Source organism: Ixodes scapularis, unplaced genomic scaffold (genome assembly GCF_016920785.2).
Source record: "Ixodes scapularis isolate PalLabHiFi unplaced genomic scaffold, ASM1692078v2 PGA_scaffold1__304_contigs__length_218370807, whole genome shotgun sequence".
Lineage (NCBI taxonomy): Eukaryota > Metazoa > Arthropoda > Arachnida > Ixodida > Ixodidae > Ixodes > Ixodes scapularis.
In genome coordinates, this window is record NW_024609846.1 from 127,600,382 (window position 1) to 127,618,416 (window position 18,035).

General features: G+C 43.0%; 1 protein-coding gene across 1 annotated transcript; it reads left to right on the top strand.

The window, feature by feature from the left end:
- The first annotated feature begins 1,353 nt into the window (after nt 1–1,353).
- Nucleotides 1,354–3,715, top strand: LOC115315901 (pupal cuticle protein G1A-like). Its single transcript, XM_040218616.3, has 3 exons — nt 1,354–1,394; nt 2,453–3,503; nt 3,594–3,715. Coding segments are annotated over exons 1-3 (1,062 nt in total). The 5' UTR covers nt 1,354–1,385; the 3' UTR covers nt 3,596–3,715.
- Nucleotides 3,716–18,035: the final 14,320 nt, after the last annotated feature.

An 18,035-nucleotide genomic window follows, 5' to 3' on the forward strand; every position in this document is an offset into this window, starting at 1 on the left:
ACGAAGCGTCTTCGCAAAGCACGGAATGGGGCACGGTAGCGCCACCTAGCTGCAGCTAAACAAAGACAAAATAAAAGCAATGCAGAACACATAAGCGTTTGGTCAACTCTTTCAAAACTATTCTGGCTTCAGTGGTGCCTCGAAGCAATGGTGGCTACCAACGTGAGATGCGATACCCAGGTTCATATGAGCGGACTTCTAAGCAAAATAGTTGAGGTGATCATAAAATACATGAACTGCAGCGACACCAATGCCGCACGGTTTGCAGCATCTTTCACATTCACTCTTGTATTGGCAACAATACAGGGGTTTCAGCAGCTTCTGGAGGTCAGAATCAGTCTAAATGGCTGAGCCAACTCTGTTAATGTGCCCACCAAACAGAAGAAACTGGATCCGAAGAAAAGGGTGAATTGAAACAGAGATGACGCAAACGAAGCTGACTATTCTGCTATTCTTAATGACCGTGGCGTTAATCTTGTCAGAGAAGAATACAGAACGAAAGTCTATTCCATAGCTGCAACAAGCCCCTTGAAAGCTGGTTAGATGCAAATAAAACCAACTGAGCATGAAAGGCTTTCCTGCGCATTTTGAGCTATCAGAGAAACCAGGATCACTACTGGAATTAGTACGCAGTGATACCAGCCATTTACAGAACGATTGCCCTTGCCAATACCTCTATCGCCTGCCTTTCAAAAATATGCGTGGCTGCCGTCGCTGCCGCCTGCGAAGCAGAGGGCGGCGACGGACACCACAACCACCCTTGCTTACCCCGCACCACCATAAAGAAGCCACGTGGTCCTTTTGCCAGTTCCTTTCGTGTATTGTATTTCTGATTGACAAGCCTAGTGAAACTTATATAGGATGCATCGTCTAAATATATAGAACCTGTCTCATTATGCCCTTCTCAAAAACGGATAATCTAGAGCGGCGTTGAATCTGTGGGGGCACCGTACAACCAATTCGATTAAGAAACCTAGTTTAAATACTAGAAGAGGATCCCCAAGGTTGCAGAGAGGCGCATCGCTCGTGGCAAAATCCGGGTAGAGAAATAACAGCGCAGAGCACACTTAACAAAACTCTTTCATTACTAGAGGCGTCGGGTCAAGTATTGAGTGTACGCGGTATTTTTCAAGCCAGTTATTTCTAGTATGCAGATCCGCGTCAAAGGGTGTACGTGATTGACATACCTTAATACCTTTCCTCACGGGTACAATCAGTTTATACGAAATACAAGTTGCATGCTTTCTTTCTTATGGGCTTTTTCTTTTCTTTTTGTGCCTTCTCTTTGGATGTCGATCACGTACTCGTTCAATCCTGTGGTGTATAAAAGCTCCAGATTCCCCATCGAAGTTCGCAGTTGAAATCCCCTTCTGTAAACCTACATTATGACTGGAGTGAGTGCATCATTTTTAAATTACTTGACCTTAAACTCGTTTATTTACTTTAAGACTATTTTAATAGGATAGGGTTTTCCGCATATGATTATACTGTCTATCGCAAATAAGAACCAGCCGGCACTTGAACACGTGTTTAATTTGCTTTGTTCACGTAACTAGGCTCCATCAACTTTTACTGCAGATACAGAATGTTTATTCTTTTTTTTTTTCAAATTGAGGTCGTTTGGCCAGACATTCGTTGGCCTGGGTTTAAATAAGGTTTTTATATTTCTCTTACGACGGTTAAGCGCTCAGTTGATGGTGGTCTCTTTCACTACGGCTTTTTGTGTCGAGCGCAATGAGCTATCACTACAATAGCTTAAATTTTAGCTGAGAGAATATATTTTTTCTTTATTTAAAGGATCTTGAAGCGAACGCAATAAAAAATTTACATCATTGAGGTTCTAATGGCAACCAGTTTTAATTAAGCACGATTTTTTTCTGAAATATCTAACTGAACATTTTTATTAAGACCACATATGTCCTAATATGTTGTTAATCCCGCAACGTATGTCTTATCTTAATCCCGCAACATAAGTCGCAGACAATTTTGCTGCGAAATAGCACTCTGTCGCGCCTGCCTATAAAATAAGTTGATAAAGAGTTTTGCAATAACAACATAGGTCTAACTTGCAAAAGCAGTCTTATGGAGATGACTGCTTGCTCGCAAACACTAGTGGCATACATTTTACACGTTTTAAACTGATACAATAATCGGTTAAAAGATACGGCTCGATGCAAAGTGCAAGCTTGACTAAACGCCTCAGTAAGACGTTTTTTAAAAGAAAAATATACACTAATTTGACCACAAACCAGATTTGAGATTTCGAGCTACATTCTATTTCTGGATCTACTTTGATTACTGTCATTTTGATTGAATCCTAACTGGAAAATTCCCATCGACCAAACTTTAAACGAAACAAAACTGTTTACTTAGCTGGCACCATGTTGCATCATCAGAATAAAGTAGAAAATTTCCAGTTAAATAAAATGTGCACTAATGTTTATTTATGCAGTTCCGTGCTTGTCTTCTCCTGGCTCTGGCCAGCAGCGCCATCGCTGGCTACGTCCAGGGCGGTCTTGGCTACGGCCACGGCCTCGGTTACTCTGGTCTCGGCTACTCTAGCCTCGGCTACTCTGGCCTTGGCTACTCCGGCCTTGGCTACTCCGGCCTTGGCTACGGCCATGGTCTTGGCTACGGCCACGTTGTTGGTCTTGGGAATGGCTACGGCTACTCTGGTCTGACCGGCTACAGTGTTGCAGCCCCAGCTAGCTACGCTGTTGCTGCCCCAGCCGTGAGGCGCACTGTGGCCACTTCCTACCACGCCGCTCCAGCCGTTGCCACCTACGCCGCTGTTCCAGCAGTCGCCTCCTACCGCGCCGCTCCAGTTGCCACCTATGCGGCTGCTCCAGCTGTCACCAAGGTCGCTACCTACCAGACTGCTCCAGCTTTCGCCAGCTATGCTGCTGCCCCAGTTGCCACTTACGCTGCTGCTCCAGCTGTGACTAGGGTGTCCACCGTCCACGCTGCTCCAGCTGTCGCCACTTATGCCGCTGCTCCAGTTGCCACCTATGCCGCTGCTCCAGCTGTCACCAAGGTCGCCACCTACCAGACTGCTCCAGCTTTCGCCAGCTATGCTGCTGCCCCGGTTGCCAGCTACGCTGCTGCTCCAGCCGTGACTAGGGTGTCGACCATCCACGCTGCCCCAGCTGTCGCCACTTATGCCGCTGCTCCAGCTGTCACCAAGGTCGCTACCTACCAGACTGCTCCAGCTTTCGCCAGCTATGCTGCTGCTCCAGTTGCCGCCTACGCCGCTGCTCCAGCCGTGACTAGGGTATCCACCGTCCACGCTGCTCCAGCTGTCGCCAGCTACCAGACCTACCACGCCGCTCCAGCTCTGGCTTCCTACGCCCACGCTGCCCCAGTCTACGGATATGGCGTTGGTTCCCTCGGCTACGGCGCCGGCCACTTCGGTTACGGACACGGGCTCGGCAGCTATGGTCTGAACTACGGGTACGGTCTTGGCACTTATGGTGACTACACCACCCTCCTCCGCAAGAAGAAGTGTAAGTTTATGCAGATATCTTTTCATAACCTGATTGCTTTTATTGAGCATAGATTCCTGATGTTTGAATGTATTATCCCCTATTTTACAGAAACTCCGCAAAGAAGAGCTACCATCCTAGACGTCATCCACTAGGAATCTATGAAGAAGAGGACTGTTCGCTGCCAACTTTTGCTGTCGTAAAGAGAGAAATAAAAATAATGAAACTTGTCACTTTCCCATTTTTCTTTCAAGCGTCATATTGACCCATTTTAGAATAACACCTTAATGACACGACCTGAGATATAAAGGCAGGGGTTTCTAAATCCCTAACCTGCACTTAATGAGAATGTGCTAACCATACTAGATTGTTTGAAACGGGAACAACTAAATGCGGCAGGCAAGCGTTTCTTCCTTGAATTCGCAGTTTAGGCGTTCGATTGCGTTCAAACAAATAGTAAATAATACCTCGATATTTTCCAAAATACCGTTTCGAAACCACCACTACAATTGTGAGGTATTCGGTTTGACTCTGCTGTTGGGTACAGTAGGCAACGCTGGTTACAAAAGTTGCTGTCATTACTATGTCGACCATAGCAGAATTGTTCAAAATTTGATACGGAGACATGGGCGGGATTGGTAGAGACAGTGATATTCATTCCTCGTTCATTTGATGATCCTGGACCCCCAAATTGTGCGGAAAACCTTCTCTTCCAAGTTTGTTTCGTTTGGTAGCTTGTGTTGTCACAGATGGAAAAGGTTCGACGAGCGTAAACTAAGAACAAAGGTATAATCGGTAAACTTGTGCCAGAAACAAAAGCAAGAACAAACGTTGAGAAAGTAGCAGCATTGTCGACGGCGGCAGCAGCGAGAGACACAGCGTCGGCGGGACAGCTGGCTGGCGCAAGAGTGAATGAATCGGCAAAACGACGCTCGACCCCTTATCTTTTACAGTCGGTATCTCGGAGATTCGACCTACAATGTTCGGGAGTGCGCAAGGGCGAGACTGACTAAGCAAGGTCCTTCCGGCCTCCTTAGATTTTACACTCGGAGTAAGAATAAACACGAAACATCTAGATGCACGGAAAAGCGCTTCTGCTCGGTCAAGCACGCGGCAGTATATTGTGTACAAACACTGAGTGCATGTGCTAATGCGAATACCGTAATTGATGAAGCCGGCAGTTCTCGCCAATTATGATATTTGCTTTTTTTTGTACAGGTTGATGAAGCGGCATAATATTTGAGGCCGATTTTAGAATTGCATTACGTGTAAATCGTTTTTTTCATCTAAATAGATGCACTTAAGGTCATCCATTTTATTGGTGTTCGTCTTGTCGTGAGGAAATACGATCACACCTAGCACTTTTAAACATCATCACACTGCACCTAATACAGTCAAACTCAAATTTGATTCCCACCTAAATTACTGTCATTTAGTGTGAATAAATTCCACTTCTATAAATTTTCAAAAATGCTCCCATTACAGTGACGAATGCTAAGAAATATAGAAAACGTTTCGTATAACCCCCTTTTCAAAGATTTTGTATAGTGTACATTTATGGCATCTATGGTTATTGTTTAAGTTAGGGCTATAAGCTCAAACTGTTAAATCACGAGCATTTTATTGTTCAATTGGCATGTTTACGTAAAAAACTGTTTTATATCCCACACGCAGCACCCATATTTGTAACATTTATTCGTGCAAAACAAGTTACGGTGAAGAAATAATAAAACATAAACTTCCATAATTGATGATTAAAAAATTTAATTATACGATCTCAGAAAAACGAAACTTGAGGTTATTTATTTTTGATGCGATTATGTTTATATGAAAATTACAAGGTTTACATTTTTTTAATTTATTGTCAGTATTTTAGTTCTTTAATTGCGACCAATATTTATTCTTTTCAAATGTGTTGCACACTGATGTTTTTAATGGTTGCTTTTGAACCAGAGTGTTTCTGCGCAAGGTACGAAGCGTACTGTATTTTTTTGTTTTTTTACTGCACAATTTCTAGGGAGAAGGGGACTCGTCATGTTGATTTTTCAACTCTTTTTCCCCAACCTTTTCTATCGCTTTGACGAGAAAAAAAGGTAGTATTAGTTTGACAGGGTTTGTCTAAATGAATGCCGTCTCCGCCATTTTCTTACTTTTTTTTTTAAATTTATCCTATTCCGATTGGAAGTTGCGCTTTATTGTATTGTTATTCGCTACATAATGTGTCTCAATAACTAGGTTACCTTTCAATGGTTCCACCATACGCCTCCGAGATATTCATTGTTTTTACTGACCATGCATTAGTGGCATTTTATACCGGCGCAAAGGGTATCCCGCGAGAACGAGAATGTTTTAATATCTAAACCAGGGGTGGCCAAACCGCGGCTCGCGAGCGGCTCTTTGCTGGTCCAAGTGTGGCTCGCGGATCCCTCGTAAGGAACCCCCCCCCCCCCCCCCCCCTCAACCAGCCCCTTTCTGCGTTTCCCCAGGAAAAAAAAAGAAAGGATTTCAGAATAAAGCATGGCTCGCGGTTTAGCGGCCTTGTCCCCCATACGTACAGTCGTACAGCCTGCGTCCCCATTCGTACAGTCAGACTCTGAACAAAGTTTTACCTTATTTCTAACTTGTCGAAACTCATTACGCAAATCATTGTTATTAGGAGACCTCCGGCACCGTTTCCAAAGAAGGTCCTTTTCTTTAATTAGTTTAAGAATATAAGAGCTGAGCCATTGATGGTTAGGTTTACGTCTGCTTAGAATTACAGTTCTTTTTGCTGATTCGGTAAAGTTTTTAAAAGCCTCTACAAACCTTGGATACACGTTGGTAGTGTTAACTGAACCCAGAAATCCTTTCCAATCATACGAGGCAACCAATTTGTCAAATAAAACAATATCAATAATCTGGGCTTGTCGTGAAGCTCCCCATTCAGGTTTGAAAGCTAAATTATCTGTTAGTCGACATGCCACGAAGTAGTGATCGGCTAACTTTTCGAGAATTACAGCAGATTCCACTTGAGCATTCGGTGTTCGTATGGAAATGTGGTCAATGCATGAAGAGACTAATTTGGTTCCTAAGATCTCTTCTCGTGTTGGGGCCGAAATAACACATTCCAAACCAGAATTTGATAAGATGTTTAAGTAGTCACATACAATAGGGTTCGTTGTGTTTAATATGTCGATGTTAAAGTCGCCTACCAAACAAAGGTATTGTATAGAGGAGAAATTGCAAAGTGTTGATTCAAGCTCATCAAGAAACAGTCGAGCACTTTCCGCAGGAGGCCTATAAAAACAAAGAAGAGAAATTGAGAAATTCGAATTATCAAGTTTTAGGGGAAGGACCTCACTGTGAGAAAAAGTTAAATCGAGGTGAGAGACTTGCCATATTTGATGGACATAAGCCGCAATCCCCCCGCCACTGCGTTTCGATCGTGTGGAAAAAAAGGTATTGTGATCTGAAAGGGTGTATTGACACAGCATGAACTCCGGAATATTGATTTCTGTAAAAATAAACGCATCGACATGAAACATTATGTTTCGAACTATTATTCGAAAATTATCCCAGTATTTGCGGAGGCTTCTTATGTTCACGTGCAAACATATAAAAGTGCTCTCCTTTCTTTGGTCGAGCGAAGTGTGAAAGTCCAAGAAGTTACTATACTGCGCAAATGTAGCTGCCAGGGTTTAAACCATTTTTTCAATATTCCCTACGGAGGCAATCCGTAGGACAGTTGTGCTGTCGCTTTTTTTTGCATAGATTTGCCTGTTTTTCGTCCAAATGTTCTTGTACTGCTTCTCCTTTCCTTTCATCCTCGCCTTCCAGAAAAGCTCACGGTTAGACCGAGAGAGGTTTTCGTTGAAAAATATTTTAGGTGCCAGTCCGGCGTGGCTGAGTTCCCTCAGTCGCCCACGGCAACCCATCCATTGTTCCTTTAGGGAAACCGACGCAAAGCTGACCAAAATTAATGTAGCAGTGCCAGGTTTGTCTGTTTTCTTAGGGGGTAGACGCCGAGTGGAGAGAACATCAGATGGTTGAAATTGGGAGAGGCCGATCTTCGAGGCAAGGTCACACAGAACCACACTCAAGTTTTCTTTTGGAGTGGAGGGCAGGCGCTGAATTTCCATATTAGACAAACGCTGTTGTTGGTCGAGCTCATTGATTTCTGTCTGAAGCAGGCGGATGGAATTAGCCTGCTCCTTCACCGTGTTCCGAAGTGTCCCGACTTCGGCCTCCATGTTCTTTGTCAGTTGTTTTTGAGCTGTGAGTTCTGTCACCACGGAGTCATACTTGTCGTTAAGGAATGTAACTGATTTCTCAACAGCGTCAACGGTAGTCCGCAGCCATTCCACTGTGGGTCTCAAGGCCAGGGCCCGTTTGCTCGAACCACTAACCGCGGCTAAAGTTCGCCGCAGTACCTAGGAAAGGGATTTCGAGATCACGTGACTGGCTCGGTAGGGATGCGGGGAAACATGGCGGTGCCCCAGTGAGTGAGCGCCGCTCGCTTTGGAACTAATATGTCGTTGTGGTTGCAATATCGGGCGCGTTAGTCAGCAACGAATGGTGCAGAAGGCTTTCACTTTGCTTTACCTCACTTAAGCCGCAAAGCATGGGCAATGACATCGCCGCATTTTTAAGATAGTGTTTCGAATCTGGGCACTCCTAAGCCTAAATGAACGCGATGATTGCCGGCATAGCAACGTCTTTGAAAAGCGGATTGTTGATAGCAAACAAAAGCAGACGGCGTCCCAACAGACCTTTTTTTCTAAATTATCCAAGCACCGAGGTGCATGCTACGACTGTAGTTGCACGCGTCGGACGTGCTGGCGTCTGCAGTAGTAACCGTTCTAAAGCAAAAAACATAAAACAAATTTTGCCTTGCACGCGCGTTCGTTAAAACCTTATTATGATTTTTTACTTCAAATCTTTTATAAGAGGAAGGCCAGCGCGCATGAACCGTAGAATCACACTTCCAGCGTTCTCCTCGCGATGCTTGGATAATTAAGAAAAAAGTATGTTGGGACGCCGTCTGCTTTTGTGTGCTATCAACAATCCGCTTTCCAAAGACGTTGTCATGCCGACAATTATCGCGTTCATTTAGGCTTAGGAGTGCCAAGAAATGAAACACTATCTAAAAAATGCGGCGATGTCATTGCCCATGCTTTGCGGTTTAAGTGAGGTAAGGCAAAGCGAAAGCCTCCTGCACCATTCGTTGCTGACTAACGCGCCCGATATTGCAGCTACAACGACATATTAGCTCCAAAGCGAGCGGCGCTCACTCACTGGGGCACCGCCATGTTTCCCCGCATCCCTACCGAGCCCCAGTCACGTGATCGCAAAATCCCTCTCCTAGGTACTGCGGCTAACTTTAGCCGCGGTTAGTGGTTCGAGCAAACGGGCCCAGGAGAGCGTCGACTTTTGCTGGCAGCGTAAGAAGAGTGTCAACACTTTCTTTCAAAGAAATTAGCATATCCAGCTTTTGGTTGACAGAGGCTAGCTGCGCCGAGAAAGCGAGGGGGTCGTCTTGAGAGACAGCGTCCGCAGCCCCTGCGCCCGAGCGACTGTCACCACTGCGACATCTCTTACATCTCCACTTCTCTCGTTTTGAGGCACCCATCGCCGTGAAGGTAGCGTCGGCGATACCAGCACACTGGCCCAAATGAAGGACGCTATGACATTCCACACACTTCATATGTCTTCCATCCGTCGGCACGGACACATCACACACACCACAGGCGGGAGGCGGGGACATCTTGTAGTGTCGAGTTCTCAGGCAGCAGCAAAGAGGACGACGACAAAAGTGCCGGAATAATAGAAGTACGGGCTTACCGGAAGCAGCCTGGTAGAGGTGACACCACACTGCACATAAACACAGAAGGGCGTCTCCGGGGACGACTCAGAAGTGTTCGGTGGAAATGAGAAGGATCTTTCAGGCTCAGTCGCTCAGAGGCAGACAGAAGCGCACACTTGGCTGGGACTCAAACGGTGATTGACAGAGGCGATCTAGTAGAACAGCCACAGCTCAGCTATCTCTGCCAGTGGCGTCATAGATCCTGCGATTCCATTTACAGCGCAGATGGTTTGCGCAGATTGAACAGGAACCATTTTCAGCACACCGCGAAGAATGACGTTCTAGTTGAGCTGGCGTACAGCGAGTGTAGCGAGAGCCTGGAACGGTGATATCGCCGAGGCCTGACCTGGATCCGTGGCCAAAAAGACTGTACTGACCTGGTCTTGGGTGGGGACCGTTCTTGCGAAGTTCTCTGGTCCTTAACCTGGGCCTCCGGTCGGTTACCGATTGTAGACGGGCGCTAAATTATTTGATTTTCGTTAAAAATATGGAAAGCATTCGGAGAAACCGACTGCTCTCGGGACTTCTTCTTCTTCTAATTCTCAATAATAATAATAATAATAATAATAATAATAATAATAATAATAATAATAATAATGTTTATTTTTCCGTCAAAACACACACGACGGAGGGAGACCGAGGAAAAAAGCTGTATCATGCAGCTTGACGGGCCCTCGGCCCCCCCCTCGTTATACATGGCAGCAGTGGTACAAGTAATCCAAAAAGAAAACCAAGAGAAAAGATAACAATTTCAGAGATAAGAACAGGACAATATTACAAAAAAGGTGTGACTATATAAAAGGCAAACAAAATCAAAGCACATGCAAGCAAAGCATTATACAATTCAGCAAAAATTTAGGTTATGAAACATGACAACTAAGCAATCACACTTGGAAAAGAAAAAAATGCTCGGAGATTTTTTACAGATGTTGTCGGAAGGTCAGTTGTCGGAAGGTCAATGTTGTGAGTAACAAGAAAATTAAGCAGTCGAGGAAGTGCATATTTTAACATTTGTTCACCGTAGTTAGTTTTGCAAATAGGGAGCGTCCAAATTTCCGTGTTTCGAGTAGGATATGTTGCTACTCTTAGCGAGAAAAACTCCAATTCACTAAGGGCATGAAGATTTGTTTGTACTTCGGATTTATAGGTCATGCATAAACGATATTTATATAATCTATTTACAGGCATCAAATTTAAACGTTTAAAGAGAGGTTCGCTAGGGTGATCGTATGACACGTTACAAATACTTCGCAATATTTTCTTTTGTATCACAAGTATTTTGTTTAAATTTGTATTCGTAGTAGTACCTCAGACTAAGAAGGAGTAATGGATCTGGGAGAGAAATAATGCATTATAAATAATTAATTTTACATTTGTGGGCAGAATATGGCGATGACGATACATTAAGCCTGCGACTCGTGACAATTTTACCGAAATATAATTTACGTCTTCATCCCAACTCATTCGATCCGTGAATATAACGCCAAGTGTCTTAAAACTAGATAGAATCTCTATTTTGGTTCCATTTAAAACAATATCACTAGTTATATAATCATTCTTACTTTTTGGGCGAAATAAAATTGCTTTTGCTTTGTTATAATTTATTTTTAAAGCATTACATTGACTCCAGGTAGCGAGGTCTTTCAACGTTTGATTTGCCTTTATTGCTAGTTCCTGACAGCAGTTACCGGTAAAAAATAAACTTGTATCATCAGCGTAAATTACGAATTTAACGCTTTTATTAATATTGATAATATCGTTAACATATAAATTAAAAAGGAAGGGACCTAATATGCGTCCTTGTGGAACGCCAGATAGAATGGGTTTAATATCAGATGAATAACCATTTATATGAACATACTGTTTACGATGTGCAAGATAAGATGTTATGAGAGTTGATGCATGTCCACGAAATCCATACATTTGTAATTTTTTTTAGTAGCAGACTGTGATTTAAGTGATCGAATGCTTTGCTGAAATCAATAAAAATACCAAGAGTAATTTTTTTTCTTCAAAGCTTTTCAAGATGTATTCTTTTTGCTCCAGAAGTGCCAATTCTGTGGAACGGTGTTTGCGAAACCCAAACTGTGATGGAGTGATTAAACCGTGTTTATCTGCGAAATGTACCATACGCGAAAGTAGAATTTTTTCGAGGCCTTTTGAAAACACTGATAAAATTGAGATTGGCCTGTAGTTACCTATATCATTCTTGTTACCTTTTTTATAGAGAACGCTAACTTTCACAATCTGCATTTTTTGGGGAAATACTCTATTGTACAAGCACAAATTAAAGATATACGTCAAACAGGGCGATATGAGATCTAAAACGTATTTTATTGGACCTATTTGTAAGTCGTCAGCGTCACAGCTGCTAGTGATAAAAATGCTTGTGTCACCTCTTTATCAGTTACTGGCTGAAGAAAGATAGAGCTACTACTTCTGTGTTCGATATACGCGCAAGCATTTGTATGGGGATCATCTCTTGATAGGTTTACAAAATAATCATTGAAAGCATTTGCTAGTGCTTGATCCGTTAGGTCCGTATCATTCAGGCGTATTTTTTGGATATGTTTTATGTTATGTGAACGATTTAGAACATTGGTAAGCTTTTTCCATGTGACGTCTGTCCTCATTGATGATGATATAAAGTAGTTACTAAAGTACCTTGCTCTAGCTGTTTTTAGTTCCTTTGTAAGTCTATTTCGATATGATTTGAAAACTTTAAGGTTTTCAGGCTCCCTTGTTTCCACAAACTTTTTATACAAAACATTTTTTCTATTAATTTTAATAAGAAGCTCTGGTGTTACCCATGGTTTACGATTTCTTTTGGTCAATCTTACAGATTTATAAGGAAAGCACACTTTATATAGTAGCTGAAATTTGTTTAAGAACAAATTATATGCTTCGTCAGCGTTCATTTCATTATAGACTTCGTTCCAACCTAGTTCCGAGATTTTAGTCCTAAATTCACGAAGGTTATACTCAGTAATATTCTGAAAGGATCCTCGAAATCTGTTCCTAGTAGTTTTAGATATTTCCTTTTTGACACACAAAAAGATACCTAGATGATCACTTATATCTGTACTAATTATCCCCGATTTTACGCAGGGTAATTCAGAACTTGTTATAAACAAATCGAGCAAAGTTGATAATTCTGCCGTAATTCTGGTAGGTGAGGCAATGACATTCGTACAACCACTACTGTTAATCAGTACTTCTAATTGCCTTTTATTTGGGGTGTCTTGAAGCATATTTAGATTAAAATCACCCCCCAGAATAATATTATATCTGTTTTCTGTTGCGAACCTAAAATATGTTTCTAGAAAAGCAAAAAAAGACGTCAAACTCCCGTCCGGTGGCCTATAAAACACAGAGATAAGATTTTTGTTCAAAAGCAGGGATAGCACTTCATAGTCTTTATTAATGTTTCAGTAGAGTAGATTGTTGGGCTAGTTGGTTTTGGAATTTGAAATACATTTTAGCGCTCAAAAAACAGGGACAAAGAGGCGAGAAACAGACAGCACAGTGCGCTACTAACAACTGATTTTATTACGTGAAACGACACTTTTATACCATCCGAGTTTCTGATTTTGCTCCACCACTAGCCAACCCTGTTTTTTGAGCGCTAAAATGTATTCCAAATACTTTATTAATGATCGAGTATTCTTCTAAAACCTCACCACACATATCTCTAAGCATTAACGACACGCCTCCTCCGCGCCCAGTTGTTCTGGGCGCGGAGGAGGCGTGTCGTTACATTGGCAGTTCAAAAACATCACTGTCGTCTGAATACCATGTTTCTGAAAACATAATAACACCGAACCAAAAACAAAATTCATTAAAAAATAAAGCAAGCTCTTCAATTTTGTTCTGGGCTGAACGAGTGTTTAAGTGGACACATTTGAATGACTTACTATACTCATTCCCGAGATAGGATTGTAATTCAAAGGCCAAAAAATAATTCAGCTCTGGCATAATTTTTATGGAAGTAGTCATGAAAAAATACAAAACAAAAAAACAGTAACATTATTGAGTTCAAATGCTGCAAGTTCATCTCGCTCTTGATAAGAATGGCCTGATCACCGTCGGTTCGTCTCACGAAAATTTTACCGTTTCGGTGCGACGTGTAGCGGTAATCATTTTGCTTTGCCCATTCTGTTGTTTTCCAGAGCAGAGCACGGCTTTGGGTAGTCAAGTTCTCAAGAATGTATGTGTCTTCTCCTGTGCGATTTAGTTTCTTCCGTTGATTGAACCACTGTTCACGGGTGTCCTGTCTTGCAAAGCGAACGATAATTCCGGGTACTTTGTCTTGTCGCGCCGGTAGCCTGTGCAAGGCAACAACCTCAATCTCGGAAAGTACCGGCACGTCCAGTTTTATAGCGACCTGGTTTAACTTTTCAAGAAGGTTCTCGTGCTCAGACACTGGAATTCCGTGTATCTCAAGGTTCATTTTCCTACTTTGCCATTCGAGTGCGTTCAAGTCCTGGGCAATATGTTGAACGTTTATTTCTTTGTCACGGTTTTCTATGTTTGTCACCCTTTTTTTTAGATCTTTTATGTCGGTGTCATGTTGACGCATATGTTGGAGTACCTCGTCGTATTTCGCCGACATCATGCTCACAGACAGTTCGATGGCAGAAACAGTTGCCTTTAGTGACATGAGCGACTCCAGTTTTTCATGAATTCCAGCGCGTATAGCGGTCACATCGCTGTCATCCGATTTCTGTTTGCCGCTCTGACTGCTCCTTGACTTAGCTGTTCTGCATGTCGGGCAGCGCCATGCAGTTCGCCATGTTTCACCTTTCGATTTGTAAGTTGATGCAGAGACACTTGAACAGGCTCCCAAATGGTATAAATAATTACATTCCACACATGTCACAGAATATTTCCTTTCATCAATTGGTTCGTCGCAACATACGCAAGACGCCATTACAAAATAATTCCAGAGTTCCCCGGAAGAAATTCAATATTCCAGATAATGACAAAAAAAATTAAACAATACAGTTGGAAGCAAGCAAGGCAGCGGCAGCAGCAGCAGCAACAACAGTAAGTACAAATCAAAAGCAGAAGTTCAATTACTAACCTGCAGAAAATTTACAAGTTGTTTAGCTGCTGACCGTATGCCACCGCCGCTGCTGCCAAGTGAAGTCGCCGAAGAAGAGATGCCGTCCTTTTGTGGGCTTTCGCTGGTGGTAACGATGCTGGTGGACCAATCAGCTGGACTGTCCTTGTCTGCAGTGGCGCCGCGGATGATAGCGATGCGCGTGCTGGCTTGAAAACGTGACGGTGCGGTGAAAAGTGCTCCCGCACAGGTGATGCTCACTTGATCTTGCTGACGGGCCAGCCAACGTTCTGCAGAAAATTTACAAGCTGTTTAGCTGCTGACCGTATGCCACCGCCGCTGCTGCCAAGTGATTGCAGATTATGTACTAACATAATCTGCAAAAACGTAATGCAGTATTTATGTGGCTTTAAATTTAAAAAGCGAGAGATATAGCCATATTGACGATAACGCGGTTGCCATAAATGGAGTGTGCACATACGCTTCTTTACAATTTCATTAATATTAAAAGGCGTAAAAATGCTACGGGGTGGTTAGGAGAAGACAAACTGACAGTACATAGGTGGACGGTAGTTTTGATGGGAAAATTCCTAATACATTTTCGTACGACCGACCCGAAAATTCCCATGGGCCGGAGTGATCGAGAGGCGCCACCCTGAAACATGCTTCACAGTGCCTGTTTCAACAGCCGCCGCGCAGCGCCTCCGTCTACGTGACGTAAAGGAAGCAACCGCAGCCACTTTTTAAACAGATCAGCCTACAACCTTGGCGGCAGCATGATATAGGAGGTAGGGCGCGGCAGCACCTGAACCTGCGCCGCCTGTGAGCGCCAATAGATCCGCCGCCGTGGAGGGCCGCACAATGCACAATACATAAATAAATAAATAAAAATGTTGAAAAAAAAAATGCTTACGTGTAGGAATGTTAATGCATGCCTACCGCTGCCGAACTCGATTGTTCCGATGAAGAGACAAGTGGGCTACGCTGATGCAAATCGCTTATTGACACGCATTTTTCATATAATGATTAACTTTGCTCGTGCGTGGAACACGTGTACTTTGCGCCGCGATTGCGAAAACATGTGCTTCGAGACCCGTGACCGTGTGAAGGGGATTCCAGAGGCGGTGAATGACCTGAAGGCATTCGCCGAACCCGGAGGTGTGGTCATGTTCCGCTGGGAATCCGAAAAAGGAGCGACTCCGTTCGGATCGCGTGCTCCATCACGAATCTGGTGTACTTTTTCCGGCGCGCTCCTAAACGACCAGGAGAATTCGCCATAGGCTTCCTAGATAATATTCCTGACAGTTTAAACAACATAGTGAAGTGAACCAACAACCTCATAAGGTTAAACAACATAGCGAATGAAAGTGACTTGGGTTGGTAGAAATCCATGAGAAGGCAGAAAGAATAAAACGTGCTTGAGATAAATCGTCATAGTAACTCCATAGTGTACACAATCTTCAAACAATTTGATGTTAATATTCAAATTCTAGTATATAATGTTCATAAATAAGAGTAAAAACAGTCTGTAACACTATACTTTCGGGGTACACCCGAACGTGATGTTCCAATTGTCTGAAAGAAAGACCCCACACAAACGATTTGCTGTCTCAATAAACATTTTTAGCCTTGCTGTAAATTTTACTAATATTATGATAGCTTCAAGATTTTGTAAGAGCTTATTTCATGAGGTACAGTCATGGCTCGTTAATATGCACCCCGTTAATTTGGATAACCCGGTATATGAACACCATTCTCAGGTGAAAACTGGAAAAATGCATGCGTTTCTGTCTCGTTATTATGGGCAAATCCCATTATGGATGACTTTTCAGGGGAACTGAGGTGTCCATATTAATGAGACATCACTGTAGCACCAGATGTTTTAATAACAACTGAAGATAGGAGATCACGTGGTTTGCTGCCATTAAGGCGAGAGCAAGGGCGCGAAAGATCAATATCAGTTTGGTCTGTAGATGAGTAGCACTTTTGAAACCGAACTTGGTGCAGTTTCACTGTAAGATGTTGGTCCAGGAAACTAGTGATACTTTTCTGAATTAAAGATTCGAGCAGCTTGCAGCAACAATGAGCGCAGTTATGACGCCCTTTCTGCACTGGTTGGTTGAAAAGGAAACGGAGTATAGTCGGCGGGAATTCGCCTTCTCATTGCACCTTGTCACTCAGCAAGCTGCGAGGAGCGAAGGATAATAGAGTTTTAGAAAAGTCACTTAAGACTGCGTACGTGTAGGAATGCTTTCGCGTTTCTACACGCAACGCATTCCTACAAACAGCGCGCCACATCTTCCTTTTTCACACGGCGCTCTGGTGGTCACATCACGCTCCCCCACTGCGCATGCGCGGCGCCCGCCGCCGGCTCCATGGCTTCCGTGACGATGCATTTGTGTTGCTGTGCTTTTCTTTGTGTTTTATTTCTGAGACGCGCCCGCTTTTCAGCCAGTGGGAATTTATGTGCCGTTTCGCGCAGCCAATGGGAATTGAGGTGCCGTTTTTCCTGCTACAGACGGAATTTAGGTGTCGTATTTCGCTGCTACAGACAACACCGGCTTCGCTCCTTGGGGCAGTTAAAGGGATAGTCCACTGGTTTTTTCATTGTCTCCGATTTGCTTGAAATTTTGCTAAACTAACCAACAAATATCGTGAAAATAGTATCCCAAATATTTGGTCAAAATATTGTTTTTTTGCAAAGTTATTGAATTTACAGTTTTGGTCCTCACCGTGTTTTTCAAGCTCGAAGTCTCTACTGGCAACAGTGAAAAAGTGACGTCAGTGGAAGGCAGGGGTTCACTGTTTGGGCTGTAGATTTTGTTTTAAACTGATTCGAAGCAGTTTCATGGTGTCAAATGAATGCTTGGGAAGCTCGCTGCAGTACCCGCGCTCCAGCACGGAGCAAATGATTGACATATTCTATTTTTTGGCTGCTTGCTCGACTGGCAAGTCTGCCTGCCACTGACGTCACGGCACTGAAAAGTGCGCGAATATTTGAATGTTGGTTTTTGGATCATTTTCATTTGCCGATTTCACAATACCTATTATTAATTTCGCGATTCTAAATAGCATACCGGAGAGAGTAGGGGCCGGGGAGTCAGAAAATATAGTTAGTTAAGGTAGCTAAAAAAATCGGTGGAGTACCCCTTTAATGCTCTCATTAGTAGGGGCCCTTAACGCTCTGGGAACATCTGTTCAGCGCACCCAAACCGTTGGAGTTCTTTATTTAAAGCTCTCTCACAATAAAACAAGGATTATAACTTTTCTATTTTGTTATTCTAATTACTTTACCGAAAGAGAGCTTGCTGCTTTGTAGAGAAAGAATGTGTTACGCGAACGGCACATGTGAGTGAAGCGTTTGGAAAAAGCTCTGCATCTCGTAAATAATTCAACACGAGCTCTGCAAAGTGTAGCCGTGCTGCAAGAGTTATCGGTGCAAAACCCTTCAAATCTGGTTTACAAGGTTACAAGGTTTACATTAATTACAAGGTTTACATTAAAAAATGTAAACCTTTTAATTTCCATATAAACATAATCGCATCAAAAAGAAATAACCTCAAATTTTGTTTTTCTGAGACTGTATAATCAAATTTTTTAATCATCAAGTCTGGAAGTTTACGTTTTATTATTTCTTCTCCGTAACTTG